Source organism: Colletotrichum fioriniae (assembly GCF_027942845.1).
Source record: "Colletotrichum fioriniae strain IMI 355084 chromosome Unknown scaffold_10, whole genome shotgun sequence".
Taxonomy (NCBI): Eukaryota; Fungi; Ascomycota; class Sordariomycetes; order Glomerellales; family Glomerellaceae; genus Colletotrichum; species Colletotrichum fioriniae.
In genome coordinates, this window is record NW_027076846.1 from 1,902,841 (window position 1) to 1,923,654 (window position 20,814).

The 20,814-nt window shown below is 54.6% G+C and overlaps 6 protein-coding genes across 6 annotated transcripts; 3 read left to right on the forward strand and 3 right to left on the reverse strand.

Annotated features, from left to right (window-relative positions):
• Positions 1–601: 601 nt before the first annotated feature.
• ESP1 (separin protein) lies at positions 602–7,019 on the reverse strand (the record flags this gene model as incomplete). Its single annotated transcript, XM_053190164.2, has 2 exons — positions 602–3,812; positions 3,865–7,019. The coding sequence occupies 2 exons, from the start codon at positions 7,017–7,019 to the stop codon at positions 602–604; spliced, it is 6,366 nt and encodes a 2,121-aa protein (XP_053052586.2).
• A 406-nt stretch (positions 7,020–7,425) lies between these two features.
• Positions 7,426–8,122, forward strand: N0V96_008545 (uncharacterized protein; the record flags this gene model as incomplete). The annotated part of the gene is made up of 2 exons (XM_065758367.1): positions 7,426–7,885; positions 7,950–8,122. 2 exons carry the CDS (start codon positions 7,426–7,428, stop codon positions 8,120–8,122), a joined length of 633 nt encoding a protein of 210 aa, XP_065613122.1.
• Positions 8,123–8,166: 44 nt separating this feature from the next.
• On the reverse strand, positions 8,167–9,366 carry N0V96_008546 (uncharacterized protein; the record flags this gene model as incomplete). Its single annotated transcript, XM_053190165.1, has 1 exon — positions 8,167–9,366. One exon carries the CDS (start codon positions 9,364–9,366, stop codon positions 8,167–8,169), a length of 1,200 nt encoding a protein of 399 aa, XP_053052587.1.
• A 2,940-nt stretch (positions 9,367–12,306) lies between these two features.
• MMT2 (mitochondrial metal transporter) lies at positions 12,307–13,564 on the forward strand (the record flags this gene model as incomplete). The annotated part of the gene is made up of 2 exons (XM_053190166.2): positions 12,307–12,883; positions 12,963–13,564. The coding sequence occupies 2 exons, from the start codon at positions 12,307–12,309 to the stop codon at positions 13,562–13,564; spliced, it is 1,179 nt and encodes a 392-aa protein (XP_053052588.2).
• Positions 13,565–14,460: 896 nt separating this feature from the next.
• N0V96_008548 (uncharacterized protein) lies at positions 14,461–16,331 on the forward strand (the record flags this gene model as incomplete). The annotated part of the gene is made up of 3 exons (XM_053190167.1): positions 14,461–14,515; positions 14,583–15,028; positions 15,120–16,331. 3 exons carry the CDS (start codon positions 14,461–14,463, stop codon positions 16,329–16,331), a joined length of 1,713 nt encoding a protein of 570 aa, XP_053052589.1.
• Positions 16,332–17,049: 718 nt separating this feature from the next.
• N0V96_008549 (uncharacterized protein) lies at positions 17,050–19,490 on the reverse strand (the record flags this gene model as incomplete). The annotated part of the gene is made up of 4 exons (XM_053190168.2): positions 17,050–18,733; positions 18,793–19,153; positions 19,221–19,418; positions 19,484–19,490. 4 exons carry the CDS (start codon positions 19,488–19,490, stop codon positions 17,050–17,052), a joined length of 2,250 nt encoding a protein of 749 aa, XP_053052590.2.
• Positions 19,491–20,814: the final 1,324 nt, after the last annotated feature.

The following is a 20,814-nucleotide window of genomic DNA, read 5'->3' on the forward strand; positions in this document are numbered from 1 at the left end:
TCCTCGCCCAAAGCCTCACCGTTTCCCTCCCCAAGTCTTCCCTAACCATCCACATAGATCACTTCCCATGACATCCTACCCATAACCACGCCCCTTCGTCTCCGAGGATGAAGCTTCACCAACATACCTCCCCCTTATACCTTCCTCCCGATACCCTGCCCGATACTCTAGACAGACAGACAGATAGACGCGGGGAGCGTGGAAAGAATAGACCCACCAAAGTCATTGAACCCCTTCCCGTACCCGTATCTACTCCCGCATGCAACATCACACGCAAGAAGGGGTCGGAGAAAAAAAACTCTGCTCACATCCACAACCTTCCTCATTTCATTATCAAGAAGACACTATAGTTACGGCGGGAGGGACAAGTCACAATATCTCCCTGACCCCTGGATGCCTGCCTCCCGGAAAACCCGTCCAAGTAGACAATGACAGCAACGTTGGAAATTTCCAAAACTCCCACGTTCCAATGCAATGCTAATCTAATGCTCCGGTTCTTCTCCCCCAACCTAGAATACGACAAACGCCGGACACCAGACTTTCTCTTTTCCCGAAGTATTTCCCCAAAGCGACGCAATCAATCAACAAACAAATCCCTCCCTCAAGCACCCCCGGCCTTGGCCTTGCCAACATATACCGGAATGCCGTATACACATACCGCGCCAGCCGTGATGTACCTAAATCGACAGGCGTCCCTAGCCCTCGCGACAGCCTCCACGAGCGACGCGTTCCCACGCCCGGTAGCCTTTGTCGTCTCCTTCTTCGCCTTGCTCTTCTTCTCCATAGCAAAAAGTCCCTTGCCCTTGCCCTTCTTCTTCGAGCTATCCTCAACAAACGTGCCCCTTTCCATCAGTCCCCATTCCTCAAACAGCCGGCCCGCGTACCGGTCAATATCCCTATCTGTTACGTCCCACAACGTGCCCACGACGGCGGGACACCCGGCGAGCATGTAGTTCCACACTGGACCATGGCACTCGTACTCGCCGACGTTCTGCAGCGACGCCGAGCTACACCCCATCAGGAGGGCCGCCGCCTTGCACTTCTCCAGTCTGCGGATCGTCTTGCCTCGAATGTACTGCGCGCCGCTGCCGTGGCCAAAGTAGAGGAGTATGTCGGACTTCTTGAGCGCTCCCTCGAACTCGTCCTCGGTTGGTGCACGCGAGACGATGCCCGTCCAGGACTCGCCCAGCTTCTCCTTGAGGGGCTTCTCAAATGTGGCGAGAGTGTTCTTGAGGTCAGAGCCGGGGTTCAAAATGTACGTGCCACCGACAGGTGATACAGTGTGTCGGTAATGAACCTCTTCATCATCAGAATCTCGGGCCTCGCGCTGCTCCAGGAGCAGTCGACGCAGACAGGACAATGAGGGAACGCGAGAATACGCCAGACCCTCCGTGCACGGAAGTGATTCCCAAGGGAAGGCATGGAGAGCCTTGTCGAGGATGAGAATGCTGTGAGCGCCTTCCTCGGGCTCCGAGGTCTTGGCAGCGTTATGGTACGCCTGAAGAGCATCAAACGTATCCAAGACCATGGAGTCAAAGTCAATCTCATCGTAGGCGTTTCTTTCGCCGTGGAACTGAAGAATATCCACAACAAAGTAGAGAAGATCGTTCAGAGGCTCCTCAAGATCGCTGTTCGGCATAGACGGGTCTCCAAGACCGACAAAAAGGTCCAGGATACGCGGCTCCAAGGTAATCTTGGGGGACTTGCTAGTCTTTTTTCCTCGGACCTGCCTACGTGAGGGCAGATGCTTGTCGAGAATCTTGGAAAAGGCCTTTTGGAACTTGGCAATAAGATCAGCGCGATGACGATGTTGCGAGAAGATGCCCTTGAACCCGCCGAGCCAGACCTGCTCGACGTTGTCGAGCAGATCCTTGAACCTATTGTCCAGATTCTCGCGCTGAGCCCACCACGCTGATTTGGCCCCCTTTGCAGTGTAGTCACCAGTGTTGTGGCAACTCGCGTTGGTCGCCTGGATAATATCCATAAGCTCGTCGTGTCCATGCTGGAAGTCGAACAGCTCGTCCTCGCCGTCGCGAGAAGCCACACGCTCTAGTGGTAGTCGCAAGACGAAAGGGCTCTGGCCTGATTGTAACTTGGTAATGCACAAATCTTTACGGTTGTCGCTTAGCGCGATCGACAAGACACTCCACGCATCAGGAATGATGTCGATGTAGTCACGCTGGAATCTCGCCATGTCGTCAACAGTGACAATGCTTGCCCGTCTATCGTCCTTTAGCGTAAGAGCAAGTGGCCAGCCCGCCTCGCTGAAGCTGGCATTGAGGTGATCCGTAGCCACGGTGTTTCGCTCCCGTTTCCAAGTCAGATTGCGTGCAAACTCGACAGAGCAGGCGGCATATCCAAAGCCTCCCATGTTTCTGGGCGTCCGATGAGAGGCTGCCGATAGGAAAATGCCTGTGCTCTGAAGCAACGCGGAGATGCGATGAACCAGGTGTCCATTTCCTGAAATAGCAGCGGCAGCTTGAGCTTCCATGAGCTGAGCTTGCGCTTGTTCCAAAGTTTCAACAAAGGTTGCGTTTTCTCTCATGACCTTACGCTCGGCAGAGGTGGCGCGGCCTTGAGCCTTTCGCGGAGAAGATCCCGTCGGCTGCGTCTTTTCCGTATTATTTTTGTCGGCAGCAGCGTGGATGGACGGGTACGAGATGGTTGATTCCTTCACAACCGAGAAGACTGAATCGCCCTCCATCTGCTTGATACCTTGTTCAATCAAACAAGTAGCCTCGCCAATCTGGACTCGCAAAGACTCTCGCAAGCTACTAGACATCTGCTTCGCCTCCTCGAGAAGTTCTGCTGCTGCAGCCCAGCCGCCCTTACTAAGGTGGACAAGTGCTTTATACAATAGCATGGAGGCTTTGAGGTCGGATGCGCTATCGTTTGCTGCAACAACAGCGGCCTTGGGAGGAGCAGCAGCAGCTTTTGTCTTGGGCGCTGCCACTCTTTTCGTGACTCTGGTTGCCCTCGTCGCCGCTGGGACCGTTGGCTTGGTCACTCGCGTTCTGCGCGCAGCCGGTGCCTTGAGCGTGAGCTTTGCCATCTTACTGACCACCTGCTCATCGTTGACGCCCGTGATTGCGCCTCGATTGCTGTTGTTTAGAGTCCCAAGCGTGACCTCGGCGAGCTCAAGGAGTAGAGTCTCGTTCTCGTGGTCTTTCATTTCTCCAAATGAAGCACTCAGCTCACAAGCCAGCTGGAACGCTTGACGTGTCGGCTTGACAGCCGTGGCCATGAGCTGCCTTGCTTCGTTCAAGTAGCCAAGGCTCTTGTCGAGTTTGCAGGCCTTCAGCCACACTGAACCGATCCAAGAAGCAGCCTGAGCTCTGTAGATGGAGGCATTTGTGGCGTTGGCAACCTGGTGCGCCTTCTCCGCGTAATAGACAGTCTCTTGAAACATTCCAAGGTGAGCGTATACTGAAGAAAGGTGCAACATGGCTCTCAGAAGACCACAAGCAAGTGCCCAGCTGTCAGGACCGTCGGATAGCTCGATCAGATTTGTCAAAGCGCCAGTCGACACAAGGCTTTCCTCAGCATCAGGAGAACCTTCTCTAGAGGTTTGCTTAGACTCTGCCTTGGGCGCATCTTTCCAGCGAGCCTCTAGTTTCGTCCAGTCCTGGAACAAGATTCGCACGCTCGTCTTGGCGTGGAACAAAGCATGCTGATATTCGCCCTTGTCCCATTTGATTCGGGAAGAAAGACTGGCAGCTCTCGCCAGAAGCAACTTTTTTTGGAGCCTAGGAGCCTTCCTCGCACTGGAAGAGTTTTCGAAGGTAACCTCGCCCTGCAGCAGCATCTTGTGACTACCTGTTGTTAGCTGAATATCCTAATTCTTTTTTAGGAGATATGACTTACGCCGCGTCAGAGTTCTGGTTTGCCAGCTGATACTCAGTGAGGGAGATCTGAAGGTTTACCGCACCAAAGTCGGGATTGGTAGCTGTGGCCTCTGCGAGTTTCTTGGCTTTATTAAGAATCTCTTCGGCCTTCTCGGAATAACCGAGATGTGTGTATTGGTCCGCGAGGTTGCTTTGCGCCTGGAGAAGCAAGTCCGTGGAGGAATCGGATAGCTTGGACGCGATGTCGGCACATAATGTCAAGACCGACAACAAGAATTCGTCCTCGCCCCTGAGCCTTGCGTACTCGGCAATGGAATTAAGCTGCCTGACAAGCCCCTCAGTGTCGCTGACCTTGGAGAGGAGATCATTCTTGGTCTGGCACTGGTTGATAATCGAACGCCAGATACTCGTTGACTCTTCGAAGTCGGCTGGGCGCCACTCTGTCTCTGTTGCGACGAGAGCCAGTATAGACGAGAGACTTGCCTCTAGGTCGGAGACGTACTCAGCTAGGCCAGCGTCGTCGCCAAAGTTTTGGTCACGACAGAGCTGCAAAGCAGCCTCTGCCTGCTCTCGAAGGCTCTGAAACTCGTCCTTGTCGCCAATTGACATCGTGAGTAGTTGCAGCAAAGTCCGAAGGCGGCGGACGGGAAAGCGATCGGGCGCATAGATTCTCAAAAGAGCCTCGGTAACCGGATCCTTAATGTCGTTGGGCTTGGGTTCGCTAGACGAGTTAAAGAGGATGAGTTGAATGATGCGCTCCAAGACCGCAGCCCGCTCAACGTCCGCAAGGAAGAAAGTCCAATCATTCCAGGATTGATCAAGCTTGACCATTGTACCTATTGTCCTTGACAATGTCTCGGCTTTGACACTAGTGCTCCAAGCCACTGCAGGTGAACTCTCGGCCAAAGATGCAGCCACCGTAGACAAAACTCCGTCTTCAACCATGTTCGTGCAAATGAGCTTCAGTGCGTCGCGAGCATCATTGAATCGACCAGCCTGCTTACACAGGTCCGCAAAGTACTCGAGTTTCGCTGTTGTCTGCGCCTTCTCCTTTTCCTCGGAAGACCGGTCCTTGACACAGTCTACAGATCGTCTCAGAGCTCGGAGAGGAGTCTTGTCTCCGGGTTTAGACTCGGCGTTGCGGCGATACCAGTTGAAGAACATGAAGTAGAGATGCGAAAGTTTGACGTGGTAGAGGTTTGAGGCGTCTGCTTTCGAGAGAGCGATACTCGCGTCGCCTGCAAGGTCCAAGAGAATGAGGCACTCTTGAAGTAGGCCGTCGAGCACTGTCCAGGTCATTTTGTTGTCGTCAAGCTGAGATTTGGCGACCATCAGGGCTGAGTCCAGGATTTGTGTTATCGAAGTAAGTAATAATTGTTTCCTCGACTCGTAGCGTACGTGATCTTTCGGGGAAGCGTCTTTCGTCGGCTGCTTCCCCAGCCATCGAAGGGCAAATCGGGGAAATTGGAGGACGAGGTCGTTGAGAAGTTCGTCTAAGCTTTGAGACTTATCCGTAAGTTTGCCAGCCAAAATTCCTACTGCCGACCTACGAGCAGCTGATAAATTGACCATGAGCTCCTCGAGTTCCGTGACGTCACCCTTCAATGTCCCTTGGAGGGCGTCGTAAACTTCCTTCAGGTACGCAGACAGCGGCTCCAGAGGTAACGGTGTCTGTTTTCCGTATACCGCTACAAGCTGTGCGGCAACCGCGCAGCGCTTCGCCGGGGAATCGTTGGCCAAGTCCAAAGTCGCCTTGATTTTCGAGATCCATTCGGCTGCTTCCTTAAAATGGCGAGCAGTCTGAGCCACCGTTCCCAAAGCCTGGTAAATCACAACGAGTGGCGATTTCGAAGCGACCATCGGCTCCAGGCGCTGACTCTTGACCATGGTGTTGATGCGATCGAAAGCGTTGAGAGACTTGCGGTATGCCCCGGCCGAGTCAGACTTGACTCTGCGAATGTACGAGGTGATGCATCGAGAGAGTGGTGAAATGATGTCCTTGTCCACATCTGCCTTGTGGCCAGCCATGTGCCACCAATGCAGACGCGCCTCCAATCCCAGGGTTTGTAATTCCAGTGCAGTAGCTGGGGCGCAACTCAGACGGCGGTCCACGGCAACGTCATCGTCTTTGCTTGCCAAGCTCGGGGCTAGAGAAAGGAGAAGTTGTGAAAGGAGATCGAGCTGTCGCGCAGCCTTCGTCTTCGCTGAAGCGGACTCCTTTGCGGATTCCAGGAGGAGGTTAATCGGTGAAGTCGGATGGGAAGGGACCAAGTATGGCAAAGCTGCCTCGATCGTTGCCGGTTTCTTAGTTGCAGACATTAACCGCAGGATCTGCATCTGAGTCGTGATGACCAGGCCAAGGGTCGAGCCGGAGAACTTGGCATCCCCAAAGTCTAGGATTTCTGCGAGACCTTTGACTTTGGTGCTTGTCGCTGTTGTTTTAGCTGCTTTCGTCTTTGATTTCGCTGAAGGGGCCATTGCGTCGATTCTTTGCCTCAAAAGGGTCAGCTCCCGCAGCGCATGCTCCTGAAGGTCTAGCCCGACGAGCTTGCCAACGAAAGAAGATATCCCACTCTCAAGTTGCAGGTCAGGCAGTTGCACTGCGCCAGAGGTATGAAGCGATCTCAAACACGCAAACGCAGCTCGTAGGCACTCTACCGTCGCAAGACAAGTGACTGTGGGAATCGTCGTTGTCGCGCTTTTCGTGGGCTTCGGTGTTGTTGTGGGCGAGGTCGAGGTTCTGTTGAGTGAACGTGGCTGCATCGGGGTCATGGGCATGGAGTTGGACCGCCTCAGGGGCCGTTTATTCTGGGGCTTTCGTAGGTCGTCGCCTGAATTCTGTCGTCGGCACGGGGTTGAAGGTTGGGCGGGAGGTGCAGGCTTGGATGCCTCGGTGAGTGATTTGAGAGCGACGTTGATTATGTGCGCTGCCAGCGCGGCCTTCTCCTTTGGTGACAACTCCTCCTTTTTGCTCGTGGTCGTAGCCCCTCGCCCTGTACCTGTTGCCTTGCCTCGCGTTGTCGTTGTCGTTGTTTTCTTCTTTTGCGCTGTCGATTGCGCCTCGGCATCCGTCGCGAGAAGTTCTTTGAGAAGCACCGTAGTTGTTGATGTGCATGTTGCAGTCGACCCAGCCGCCGCCTTGACGGCGTCGACTTTGCTTTGTAACGAAGTCATTAGGTTGTATGTATACGGGTCATAAGAGGCGTTTCGTCATGAAGTCTTTCTTTCGTGAAGAGGAAATAGGAATTGTTTCCTGATGCAAACATGGGCAATTGGCCGTTTGTAGGTAAAGGTAGTTTGATGTGTGACTTCATGCTAGTCCACAAAGGCCTGCAGTTGGCAGTTGTCAGGTCTCGCTAAACAATGCCCCGGGTCGTTGCCCGGAGCAACCGTAATCCCGGCTCGGTCCGTGCAGCAGGGACCATCGATGCACGGGCCATCCGGAATTTGAGAACCGCGAAAGGAGCGCTCCGGAAGCTTTTTTGACTCCTTCCAGAAGACATCCATTTCGAACACGGCAGCATAGCGAAGACGACGTGTGTGCGCTCTTATAGAGGTCGACTCTTTCCTCCCGCCCAAAATGTCTCGAGTTGCGACACCCAAGCTGTTCGTAGCACCTTCTTCAGGCCTCCGCGCCGTGGCCTTTGCGCAAGCTGCGAATCGCTCCTTCTACTTCCAGTCGCGACACTCGAGCTCCCTTCCTACGGTAGCACAACTCGATTTCTGGAAGGGCCTCATTCCTAAGCCTTTCAGGTCCGAAGAGAAACTTACCGACGATCCCATGATCAAGCGAGTCAAGCCGAAGAGAAAGAAGGAATGGAACCCGGCCACGTTCTACATTGTCATCTTCCTCCTGATCGGTTCCATGTCCATCAACATGCTGTCGACGAAGCAGGCGTTCGAAGCGTTCTCTCGACAGGCAGACGTTCGCATTGGCGTCTTGCGGGAGGTGGTTGAGAAGCTACAAAGGGGCGAGACTGTTGACGTCGAGAAGGCGTTGGGTACGGGCGACTCTCAGAAGGAGTTGGACTGGGAGGAGAGTGCGTTTTACAAATCACAAGTGCTCAAATCGCTTCGACAATGCTGACCACGATTATTACTTAGTGCTGAAAGAGATTGAGCGAGAAGACGTCTCGCGACAAAAGAAGCAGGAAAAGGCACGGCTGGCGGAGGCGGCAACGGCGGCGACGGCGAGTAGCAAGGCCGAAGCACAATCGACAGCTGCAGTGCCCGAAGCCGCGAGACCGCCGGCGCGGGGCATGTCGAGCTTTTTCTAGTTATGCAAATGGCAACGCTTTGGATTGGTACAAATCGTGGTGGTCTATGACAACATATCTTTGAACACGTCATGGTTTCCTCTGGGCGCTCCTACGGTCCCAATCGGACCCGAGGCGGTCTTTGGCAGCTTGTGTAGCTGCTCTACCAGCGCGGGAAGCACGACATCGGTGGACACTTCTGTCCGCACGCCTCTAATACCCATGGGCTCCGGGTCTTCCACGGCGGAGATCTGATCTTCGCCCCGTACGCCTCCGGTGTTCACCACCGCAATGGGCATGCCACGGTCCAGCGCCATCTTGGCCAGCCGCCAGGCAGAGTACGTGGCAAGCGAAGTCCCCAAGATGAGCAGCTTTCCAGCCCCGTTAATGGCCTCTTCGGCCGCCGTCTTGACGTCGCTCGGGATGCTCTCACCAAACATGACCACGGCGGGCTTCAAGATGCCCCCGGAACTGGTGGATTTCCACGCACCATCGTGGTCGACCTCGATAATGTGCTTAGTCCCTTCGGGCGTGGACGGCGGCTTCGCGAGGCAGTGCGGGCAGGCCGGATATCTAAAGGTGGTGTACGGCGCGCCTGGCAGATCCACGTCGCCGTCGGGGTTGGACTTGATGCCCTTGGCCTTGCGCTCGGCAGGGTTTTCCGTGTCGAGCGCCCCGGAAGCTAACGCTTCGACGAGGAAGGCTGCCCAGGCCGGGTTGAGCCTCGCAAGCTCATCCTGGAAGGCATCTCTGGGGTACTCGTTCCTGCAAGTTACACAGACTGTGGATCGTAGATAGCCGTGCAGCTCTAATGTTGGAATGTCAGGATGAGCTGTTGAGTGAAATGAATCAACGTTTTGCGTGATGACGCTCCGAATCAGGCCCATCTGGCCCATATCTCGGATAGCATAGTGACCATGATTTGGCGACGCCTTGTGGAGCGACGTCCAACCCAAGAAGCTCCTTGCCCAGTACCGTTTCCTCGCCTCGTGATTTGCGAGGAACTCGTGGTAGTAGATTGGGCGGTAAGTCTTGTTCACGCGATACGTGCCATTGACGCCTCGGTAGTCGGCGAGACCGCTGGAGACGGATAGGCCCGCCCCAGTCAGTACGACGGTCGACCTCGGCAGGCCCTTTGGAGGCGGGGCCGTGAAGAAGTTCTGGAGGGCCGCGACAGCACCGGGGATGGTGTTTGCGGTGCTTGGACGGACTGTGGGAGGGGCCAAGAGTTCCGTGTAGGGAATGCGCATAAGAGGTTTGCGCATTGGGGCGATGATGTTGCGTTGTTGTGGTTGAGGTTGCGTAAGGCCTATTCGGGATGTGGGAGGGAATTCCGGAGCCGCTTAAGAGTCAAGGGGGAAGGTAGCTCCGGGGGGATGTACGTGGACTCGGCGGAGGCTCAGTAGAAAGAGGTAGGAGAGTGTTCGGAAAAGGGGGTGGGAGGAAATGGTTATGTGGACATGTTCACCCTGGCGTTGAATTTAAGAATAGAAGTGATCCAAGGGACGGAAGGAGATTTCTGACAAGCGCGTGTTAATGGAAACGTTGCGACAGGCTCAAAATCAAGCCGCATGGTTGAGTTGAAGGGGGCGATCTGATTATCAGTGGTCAATTCGTCATGATTCGGGGGGGCCCAGCATGCCAGCCCGGGACTGCGAATCCACTGAACCCCACAAGATGACCAAGCCCAGTGTGGCTTGACTTGGTAAAGGCATCCGCTTAGGTAACATGGGTCTTTTAGAGGTTTTGCCTTGACACGGGCCACATAAGATGTCTGCGACAAGTGACGGCCCTGCGTCATATTAGGAGAGATGGATTCGGAGCCGTATGGAGTATCTGTACAGACTATCTGTAAAGAGAATTTACGCTTGATATGTTGGCTTGATCGGCGGTCTTTTGCGTTGTTATTGGAATAAGATTCTCAGGGGCATCTTGCGTGGCCTTTTCGCCCAATGACATGTCTGCTCAACCACACCTCCGGGCTTGCAGCTCGAGGACGAAGTTACCTTCTGGAGAGAGACAGTCCGACGGTCATATTTGGGTCTCTACCGTGGTGGTTGCAGCGGACCATGTCCGTTGTTCTTTGGTAGGCGGGACAGATGGACATGCGTCAACACTTTGAATGAACCAACTACGTTATGGATACGGACACAAGCCGATGGGATATACTGGATCCGTTACGATTCAGAAGAGGGAAAATCACCCGTAGTGAGAGAGGCTATTTTGCAGTTTCGGGTTCCATAACTTAGTCTAGAAGGGTTTTTAGTTGTGGGTAGACGTGGCTGACGCATGTCGTGGCTTTCTTCAAGTACCTTGCTCCAAAGCGGGTAATGCATGGAGAAGCATAATGTGTACGAGTCCTCGGTGTACGCATATTGACATGGTAGAAAAATCCTAAGCATTTTGGCACTGTATCAAAAAAGTAGAGTTGCCGTAGCGCAAGGTTTAAAAAAAGAGAAGAAGAGAATTCAAGCTTCTTCCCCATAGCAATTCCCGGCGGCGCCGTACGTACTACGTTGTCCACAGGTGCGACGAGACTGAACAAGTCAGTTTCGAAGAAATTTGCTGCCAGCCCACGAGAGGACTGGGGGTACGTAGCTTCGGAGCCCATTGAGTTCATGGATGGGTATCATGGGTTTCCTTTTCTTGGCGTTCAAGTTGCATCCGTCAATCAGATGGAGCCAATTCACTCTACTCTCGCCTTGTGGGGTTTCATCATTGGTGGTGATTTTCCATCCCACTTCACTGCTCAGTCTCTCCCATGACATGCCCGCCATCCCATCCTATCCATCCCGTTGCCCATCCCATCCCATGCTCGTCAGGCACCGCCTTTTAGCTCGGGTCGGTTGCTCGGTGGGGGATAGACAGGCAAGTTGTAGGGGTACCCTTTACATCAGCAAACCAACTGAGCCGCAGCAACTGCATAGAGTACTACCTCTGCAAGAATTGCAGTGAGAATACTTGACATCTTGCAGGTAGTTGTGTCTGAGTAAGTATCCGTACTCGCACTCTGTAGTGTACTGCGTATGCTACCTACCTGCTTTGAAGGTCTTAGCCGCAAGTTGCAGCAGATCAGATCAACCAACCCGCCCTGCCGCTACGCTACCGCTACCGCCGCTGCCGGAACCCTCGCCTTGTCAGTTGGGAAAGCTTTGTCTTCCTTGCACCGAATTGCCGCGTTGCCTTTCTTTTCTTTTTGCTGGAGACACACACTTGACACAGTCTCGCACAATACTCCGTACATACACACGCACACACTCACAACACACGCGCGCGCGCACCTTTTTGGCACTTTGTGCTTGCTTTGCTTTCCATTGCGTTTTGGGTACAGACTACGTACAATCCAGCCAGTCTCCAATTCGAATTAACTCTCACCCCCGTTTCTTACGCCTGCTGCACCCCAAGCCAGCCCCCCAATTCGTTCCCGTAACCCTTTCCCTTCCTCCCATCCCTCCCTTGGGGCCCTTTCCACCTGGACCACACAACCACCCCTCCTCTCCTCCGTCCACCTTCCGTCTGCCGATCTACCTATTCGTACCTTACCTACCGCACGGTACGATTCTGGTTCAGTTTGGTGTGTCACGGCTTTTCGGGCTGGGCTTGTCATGTACGCGTCCCTGGCCTGCTTGCAATTAGCCAACCCGTTATTCGTCCCCTCACCCCTTCCGCTACAATTTACCTTGACCCTGCTGCTTAGAGAGTAAGAGACCATAGCGAAAGAGAAGGCGCGCGAGACACCTAACTACGCCTACGGAGTACACACTATCCGTACACATACGCACACGCACGCATACACACAAACACAGCCGAGGACATATTGGCATTGGATCTTACCTTACTCCCTCAACCCGGCCCCAGGCATGTCGACCCCGTCCAAGCGTCCCACGGCACTGCTCCGCCGCCTTTCCGCTGTGAGTGGGAGTGCGTGGGTGACGTCTCCAAGAACGGGAACGGGAACGCACACCCTCCTCCGCTGCCTCAATTCTGCCTACCCCTTTAGGCCACCTCAACCACATCCAGCTCTGCGCCGCGTCTCCCTCCGCGTCTATCAAACATCCAGCCCGGCCGCCTCTCCCTGCGATCCCTACTTAACCCCCAGCGCCGCCCGCCTCCACCTTGCCTCTTCTACTTCTTCCCTTCCTCACCTCAACAATACCTTGACGGCTGCGAAGAACTCATCTCCTTCATTACCAGCAACTGTCATCATGTCTGCCACCACCACTGCCACCATGACCGCCAACCCGCCTCAGTCTCGCAAGAGCCACGGCCATCACCACCATCACCACCACGGCCACGACAATGTCTACCTGACCTCGGCCAACAAGAACGACGCCGGCGTGCGCATCACTCGCATCGGTCTCTACTCCAACCTCGGCATGGCCTTTGCAAAGGGCGCCGGTGGCTACGCATTCGGCTCTCAAGCCATGATTGCTGATGCCTGGCACAGTCTGACGGACCTGGCATCTGACGTCCTGACGCTGGCCACTGTTTCGTGGAGCTTGAAACCCCCGACCGAAGCCTTCCCCACTGGTTTCGGCAAGATTGAAAGTCTGGGATCTCTGGGTGTCTCCAGCATGCTTCTGGGCGGCGGCCTGTTCATGTGCTGGAGCAGCTTGATCACCCTCCACGCTCACCTCTTCCTCGACCCTGCTGCTGCAGCAGAGGCCATTGCCCACGCTCATCACGGTCACAGCCATGGTCATGGTCATGCTACACCGAGTTTGCACGCTGCTTGGTTGGCTCTGGGAACGATCGCAATCAAGGAATGGCTGTACAGAGCTAGTAAGCACAGTTCCCCCCCTAATTCTTTCAGGCACGAGTGGCTACAAGAAACAAAGCTAACAGGGAGAAAAAAAAACAGCCATGAAAGTCGCCGTCGAACGAAAGTCTTCCGTCCTCGCCTCCAATGCCGTTCACCACCGTGTCGACAGCTGGACCGGCATTGTCACACTGCTTGCTATCCTGGGTGCAAACTTTTTCAAGGATGCGACCTGGCTGGATCCCGTTGGTGGCCTGATGATTTCTCTCCTCGTCATCAAGGCTGGTGCCGAGAACACTCTGTCTTCCGTGTACGAATTGGCCGACCGCGCTATTGATGACGAGGTCAAGGGAGATGTCCAAAAATACGCCCTCCGAAGCCTCTCTGATGTCACCGATGGCCACGAAGTTGATGTTCGCAACGTCTCGGGTGTCAAGTCCGGTCAGAACTACCTGGTGGATATCGACTTGGCTGTCCCCGGAGCTTGGTCTGTTGAGGCCGTCCGAGAAGTGGAGGATCAGGTCCGTACTCTGGTCGGTGCCAAGGTCCGCGGTGTGCGGAGGATCAAGGTGCGCTTCGTCCCGAAGGAGGCCGAGGTTGCGCGCCCGTTCGACGAGTTCATCCCTGGAGAAGCCAACCGAGAGGCTAGCGAGGAGGCCGACGACCACAGCCACACCAATGGCAATGGCCACAAGCACGACTAAGGCAGCCGAGTCCTATGTACAGTTGGAGGAGGAGCTTGCCATTCACGACGAGATACCCTTGGTTTTCCTTACCATTTCTGGATGCGTGGCAAAGCCACCGTCTTTTGTCTTTTTTTTTTGTGCCGGTCTACAGGGGGCGTGCTGCTACGTATAGAGAACATTCTTGGAGAGAGTCCTCCAAGGCATCCATTTGCATCAGGGCGGCGTTTAGGGAGGGATCACAAAAGGCCAGCCACAGGCCGGTCGTACCGAGAGACTTGTTTTATATATCTCTCGCCTGCTGAATAACAACAGATTTGCTTTTTCTTGAACCACGTCTATTATCGTATCAAGGTGTTCTATGGGATTGCTCGTCGTTAAAAGTGCCCGTCTATCCTGACCAATCTCGCAAGTGCGTTCTACGCAGCGGGACCCTTAGACGCGGCAGTATGCAGGGCGGCAGGGCGCATAGAGCACGGGACGAGCTATTCCCGACCCCCGAGTCGAGGGGACAAGGCTGCATTGGCTTCCGCCAAGACGTCACACGATTATTGGCGCGCCTATTCGTCGCATCTGTCTCGAATTGTACGATTGGTCCGCCCGCTTTTAGCCTGAATTGCCACAAGGCTGAGGGAACCATGCAACCTGTTCCAAGTGCCCCAAAGTGACAAGTGTGCCCCTCCATGCCCACCCACCCCACGTCAACGTGATGTACAAAGTAGTGGGCAGCGGTCAACTTTTGGTCCTAGACAACCGGATATTCTGTGTGTTTCGTTTTTTTCTCTTTTTCATATGACGATTGAACCAATTCTTGCTTGTTTGGACAAATTTGAGATAGAAGCCGATACTTAATTGACTTGCACCCCCCTCCCGCGAGTGTTGTGCAATATCTCTCATCTCACTTTCCTCCTCCCATCATGAGTTCCGGTCCCTTGTATCTCGGGTTCGACCTATCGACCCAACAGCTCAAAGGTTAGCCACTCTTACCAAAATCTCATTTACATCCGAGCCTCCCTCAATTCTTAACACCGTCACACAGCAATTGTCGTACAGTCCGACCTGACCGTCGTCTCCGAGGCCAAGGTCGACTTTGACGCCGACTTTGGCAAGCAGTATGGCCTGCGCAAGGGCGTTCTGACCAACGAGGCCGAGGGCGAGGTCTACGCGCCCGTCGCCATGTTCCTCGAGGCCATCGACCTCGTCTTGAGCCGCCTCTCGGCAAAGACGCCCATGGACCGCATCAAGGGCATCAGCGGCTCGTGCCAGCAGCACGGCAGCACCTACTGGGCCCAAGAGGCCGAGACGTTGCTGGGCGGCTTGCCGCAGTCCGATAAGCCGCTCGTCGAGCAGTTGAAGGAGGCGTTTTCGTTCCCCTACGCGCCGAATTGGCAGGATCACAGCACGCAGGCGCAGTGCGACGAGTTTGATGCCAATTTTGAGACGGCGCAGCGGTTGGCGGAGGTTACTGGCAGCGCTGCACACCACGTATGTTTGCCCCCCTCCCCTCGTTTTCACTTCAACTAGGTAAACAATCGTGTGAGTGATTTATGCTGAGACGAAAAAAAAATCATGGTAGCGCTTCACCGGCACGCAAATCATGCGTCTCCGCCAGAAACGCCCCGAAATGTACGCCGCTACATCCCGCATCTCCCTCGTCTCCTCCTTCCTCGCCTCCGTCCTCCTCGGGTCCGTCGCCCCCATCGACATCAGCGACGTCTGCGGCATGAACCTCTGGGACATTTCCGCGGGGAACTGGAGCGAGCCCCTGCTGGAACTCACCGCCGGCTCAAAGTCCGGCGTGAGCGACCTCCGCGCCAAGCTCGGCGAGCCGCGCCACGACGGCGGCGGGTCCATGGGCGCCATCTCGGGGTACTTTGTCCGGCGCTACGGCTTCAGCGCGGAGTGCCAGGTCGCGCCTTTCACGGGCGATAACCCGGCCACGATTCTTGCGCTGCCGCTAAGACCGATGGATGCCATTGTCTCGCTGGGCACGTCGTCTACGTTCTTGATGGTCACGCCCGTGTATAAGCCCGACGCGGCGTACCATTTTTTCAATCACCCGTGCACTCCCGGGCAGTACATGTTTATGCTCTGCTACAAGAACGGCGGGCTGGCGCGCGAGAGCGTGCGAGATGCGTTGCCGAAGCCTGAGGGCGGTGACCCCTGGGCCAACTTCAACAAGGCCGTGCTCGATACGCCGCCGCTGGATGTGCGGTCTGAGAAAGATGACGCGAAGCTGGGGTTGTACTTTGACCTCCCCGAGATCGTGCCGAATATCAAGGCCGGCACGTGGCGGTACACCGCCAAGCAGGACGGAAGCGCCTTGACGGAGGCCTCGGAGCCGTGGTCCAAGGAGACGGACGCGCGCATCATTGTCGAGTCGCAGGCCCTCTCGATGCGTCTGCGCAGCCAGAACCTCGTCCACAGCCCCGAGTCCGACTCCAAGGTCCCCGCGCAGCCGCGACGGATCTACCTCGTCGGCGGCGGGTCTCTGAACCCGGCCATCGCGCGGGTCATGGGCGACGTGTTGGGCGGGGCGGAGGGCGTGTATAAGCTTGACGTGGGCGGGAACGCGTGCGCTCTGGGCGGTGCGTATAAGGCTGTTTGGGCGCTTGAGAGGGGCGAGGGGGAGACGTTTGACGAGTTGATTGGGAAGCGGTGGAAGGAGGAGGGGGCGATTCAAAAGGTTGATGGAGGGTATAAAGAGGGTGTGTTTGAGGGGTATCAGCCTGTTGTTGGGGCTTTTGAGGAGATGGAGAAGATGATTTTGAAGGTTGCTCATAACTAAGCATTGTCCATCTTGGGTATGGTGTGAGTTGGTGGGATGGATGATGGGGAGGGTTTTAGATTGATAGATTATGAGAATGAATGAATGCGATTTCACTACTGGTATCCTGCGGTGGTGTGTTCTTTACACTGGGTTACAAGTCAGGGGCGATGGAAAACTTGCTGCGAGAAGCCTGACATGACTTGGCCGATATTAAGCATCAAGTCGCCATTCATATAACATCACATCACAGAACGTTCACAGAGGTCAAGTCATCAAGTGTAGAATAATGCGTTCGTCCTGGTATTATTTAGGCACTGGTCCATGCAAGCCAAACCCTCTTCCTGCCTCCCTCCCAACTTCGGATCCCTCTCCAAACTCTCCAAACTATTCCTTTTACCCCAGAAAGTTCGTCCTAGCCTAGCGGGTTCCAAACATTGAAATGAAGAAAAAGAAAAAGAAAGACTCTGTGCAGTTTCCTCCCCTTGCCGAAAGTACCAAATCCATGATCCGCATGAGAATCGAGTTCGTTATCGTTCGTTTCGTTATCCGTTCGTGATGAAAAGGGGTATCATCCATCCTTGAGAAGTAAAAAAGAAAAGCATCAGAAAACAGGGGAGTTGTTCCATCTTTGCCCGTTCTCCAATCAAAAAGTCTGAAAGGAGAACAGAAAGTGCACAAAGAGGAAAACCAAAGAATGAAAAACACACAAAAGAATGAAGAAGTAAGAGTTTGCTTCTTAGAACAGAACCATCAGGCCCAGCACGAAGATGGCAAGCCAGGTGGTGCAGCCCTTGCAGCCGCCCACGATACCCTCGGCATGCTTGTTGTCCGCGGCGCCGGAGACGACGACCACAGTGCTCGTACTCTTGGGCTGCTCAGTGGCAGTCGAAGAGGACAGAGTGGGGTAGTGGTAGGTTGTGGGGACATTGCGGGTAGACGAAGTCATGGCGGTGCCGTTGACGAAGGGGGGAAGGGTGCTGGGAGCGGTAGGGTGCATCATCGGAGTACCCGTGATGGTGATGGTGGTGTTCAGCGTGACGGGGACCTCAACCACGGACGTGGCGGTCGCGGTGACGGTCGTGTTCTGGACCACGTGGGAGATGGAAGTCAGAGACGAGGAGGCACTGCCGCTGCCGCTGAGGGTGGCGGTGGCGGTCGCGGTGACGTTCTTCCAGACGGTGATGAGCGAGGTGAAGACCTGGCCGCTGACCGTCGTGGTGTAGGTGCGGACGACTCTGGACGCGGAGGCGGTGATGATCTTGGTCTCGGTTCTGGTGGAGTTGGAGGGACCAGAGAACGGGGAGGAGGTGCTAGACGAGTGCTCGGGGCGGACAGTCACTGTGGCCATGCCTCCAATCGTGACAGTCTGAGTGGCGCGATCGGTGAGGTAGATCGTGGTGAGAATGGACTCGACAGACTGGGAAGAGAATGACTTGGAGGAGTGAGAGGCGCTGCTGGAAGGGGAAGCAGTGACGGTGACGATGGAGGTCTGGGTATCTGTCTGGACCTCGGCCGAGTGCGAAGTAGACGACGAGGCGCTGGAGGATGCACTGATGGTCTTGAACACGTTGGAGGTAATTGTCTTTGTCAAGACGACGACGTCTGTAGCGGTAGAGGCCTGGGCGCTTCCGGAAGAGGGAAGAGAGGTAAAGATTGGAGTGCCAGCGTGGCCGAGCTGGGAAGAGACAGTTGTTCCGTGTCCAATGGAGACGATGACGGTCTGGGTGGCCACTTGGGTGACGACAATGGTCGACTTGGAGGCGGGGGTGAGCGTGGAGGAGGTCTTCTCGCTGGAGAAAGAGCTGCTCATGATGGGGCTCGTGGTAGCGGGGTACAGGCTGTCAATCGTGACGGTGTAGGTGACCAAGATGGTGTCGGTAGCCGTGGAAGGGGAAACCGAGGCAGTAGAAGAAGACATCTTGGAGGAGGAGGCCTTGGAGGTCTTGGACTGAACGCTCGAAGAAGAGCTGGTAGCGCCGGGAATGAAAGTCTCGGTGACGGTGACGAAGACGGTGTGGTCTTCCATCTCGTGGGAGCACTGGGCCTGAGAAGTAGAGCTCAGGGGGGCTGCGGTGACGTAGATGGTAGACTTGATGATCGTCGTGGGAGTGACCGTGGTGGTTGAGGAGAACTCTTCAGTAGAGACCAAGGGACCGCCCTGGATCGTGGTCTTGCGCGTCTGGGTCAGGGTCTTGGTCAGGAAGACCGAGGTGACGTCAGGGTGAGAGCTCTCAGATGGGAGCGGACCGACGGTGGTCACGAGAATGGGAGGCGCGTCTTCAACAGAAGATGTGGACGCGATGACAGACTCGGAGGACTCGGAGGACTCGGACGCGACGCTGCTCTGGTGGGCAGTGGCCGTGTGGTACGCAGTCTCAGTGACAGAGGTGGTAAGAACCTTGGTGACGACTGGAATGGACCTGAAAAGAGAATGAGCATTTTGGACTTTGGAATTAGAAAGAAAGGAAGAAGAACTCACTGGGTGACAACAGAAGAGCCGGGAAGAGTGGTGTTGATAGGGTCGGCAGACGAGACAGTGGTACCCATAGGAGACTTGTGGAGGGTCTGGGTGAGAGTCTTCTGGACGTGGGTCGTGATCGTGGTGTCAACAGAGGCGGTCTTGTTGTTTCCAAGGAACTGGGTAACGGTGATGGTCTCATCGGCGTCATCCTCGCAGAGAGTGGGAGTGCCAGTGGTACCCAAGCCAGAGAGGGTGGAGTTGATGCCGTGGGTCTGAGTGCCATTGAAGCCGAGGACGTTGTAGTTCATGCCGGCGAAACGAGGGACGACATGGGAGTCAGAGGTCGGGACCTGAGAGTTGGGGGAGCCACGAGTGGCAACTGATGATACCCATTATTAGCTGATTGTCAAAAGAAAATGAGAAGATGTGCAAGATGGAATGCTTACAGTGAATGCCGATGGCGATACCACCGCCCATGAGAGTAGCGAGGGCCACGGCAAGAGTGATGAGAATGAAGGGATCAGTCTTGCGGTAGGTGCTCCAGTCCTTCTGCTCGCGCTGGATGGCGCCCTCAGTCACGGTGAGGTCGTCATCCTCACGGTAGTAACCGCAGTGATCGCGATAATCATTATTGGGGCGCTTGGCTGTATTTTGTCAGTAAGATGGATTTTCTTTTGACATCTCCAAATTCAAAGGAAGAGAAACTTACGCATCATGATGGCTAGCGAGTGTCCGTTGAGCTTGTTCTCGAACAATGACTGTATCTGTGACTTTGTTAGACTCTGGAATGGGAAAAGAAAGCGACAATCAAATGAGCAAAGTCTGAAATTTGAGGACGGCAAAACCAAAATTTTGGATATAGCCAAGCGCAAAGAGCAGAACCAGCATGAAGACGAATGAAAGGAATGAAAATAAGATGGAACTTACTCTTCTTTGAAGAAAGGAGATGATGATAAGTGAGTGTTGTCTGCAAAAGAATATTTGCCGTCAGTTGGTGATGAAGACAAGTGAATGAAGTGGGTGGAAAAGAGAGGTTGAAGGGGTGAAGAAGTGGAAGTGGGAGTGAGTGGCTCAGTGAGAGAAGGAACGCGAGAATAGGAGGGTGGGAAAACCAGCGCGTCAACAAAGGCGAATGGGGGAACAGAAATTTTCACCGAGGGTGAAGAATACTGGCCAGAGGAAGGAGCGAGGGGTAGTGTGAATTTCCTGAAAAATCGATCTGCCAGAAAATCGAAGGAGAGGAAAATGAAGATGAGTGTTTTTGTGCCCGGGGTGCCCCTCGAGATCGCAAGACCGCAAGATTGAGGAAAATAGGATCGCTCAACCCCCTCTTTCAACTTGACCAATGAGCAAGGAAAGAATAAGAGCAATTGGAGGCAGAAAACGAGACAGGAGGTATTTCTCAATCGTCTCGTAGACGGTAGAGATGACGATCGTGGTGCTGGCGATCTCGACTTACGCTGAAGTATGGGATGGTCGAAAGAGTGTCGATCGGACGAACGAGAGGTGCTGCGAAGCGTGCTGTATCGCGTCAGAGATGATGATTACAGTAAAAAGAAGAGAAGAAGAAGAAGAAGAAGAAGAAGAAGAAGAAGAAGAAGAAGAAGAAGACAAAATAAATCTTCGTGATGAAGAAGCCGACGTACCTTGGATTTGCCTGCGGGCGAACGAAAGTTGCTGCGCGATTCGCGTTGTTGTGGTGTGGGTGGGTGAGAGAGAGAGAAGGAAAAAAGAAGAAGGGGATCTTGAAGTCGAGATGGGTGGAAATTGAGAAAGGCAGACGGGCAGACTAGCGTGTTTCCCGAATCGGGTGGCAGGAAGCGGATGCGTCGGTGAGGGAGTGAATACTCTCGGGATGTGTATTCCACTTACAACCGATCGAGGTGGTGGGATATTTAGTCAGGAGATCTGGTCGCCCTGCAGCTGACCGGGTGGCTCAGTGCGCCTGAGGCTTTGGGGACGAGTAGTTTTCATCACATAAATGATCATATTTGACTGCAGTAGGAGGTTTATATGGAACGAATCACTTAAAGTACTTCT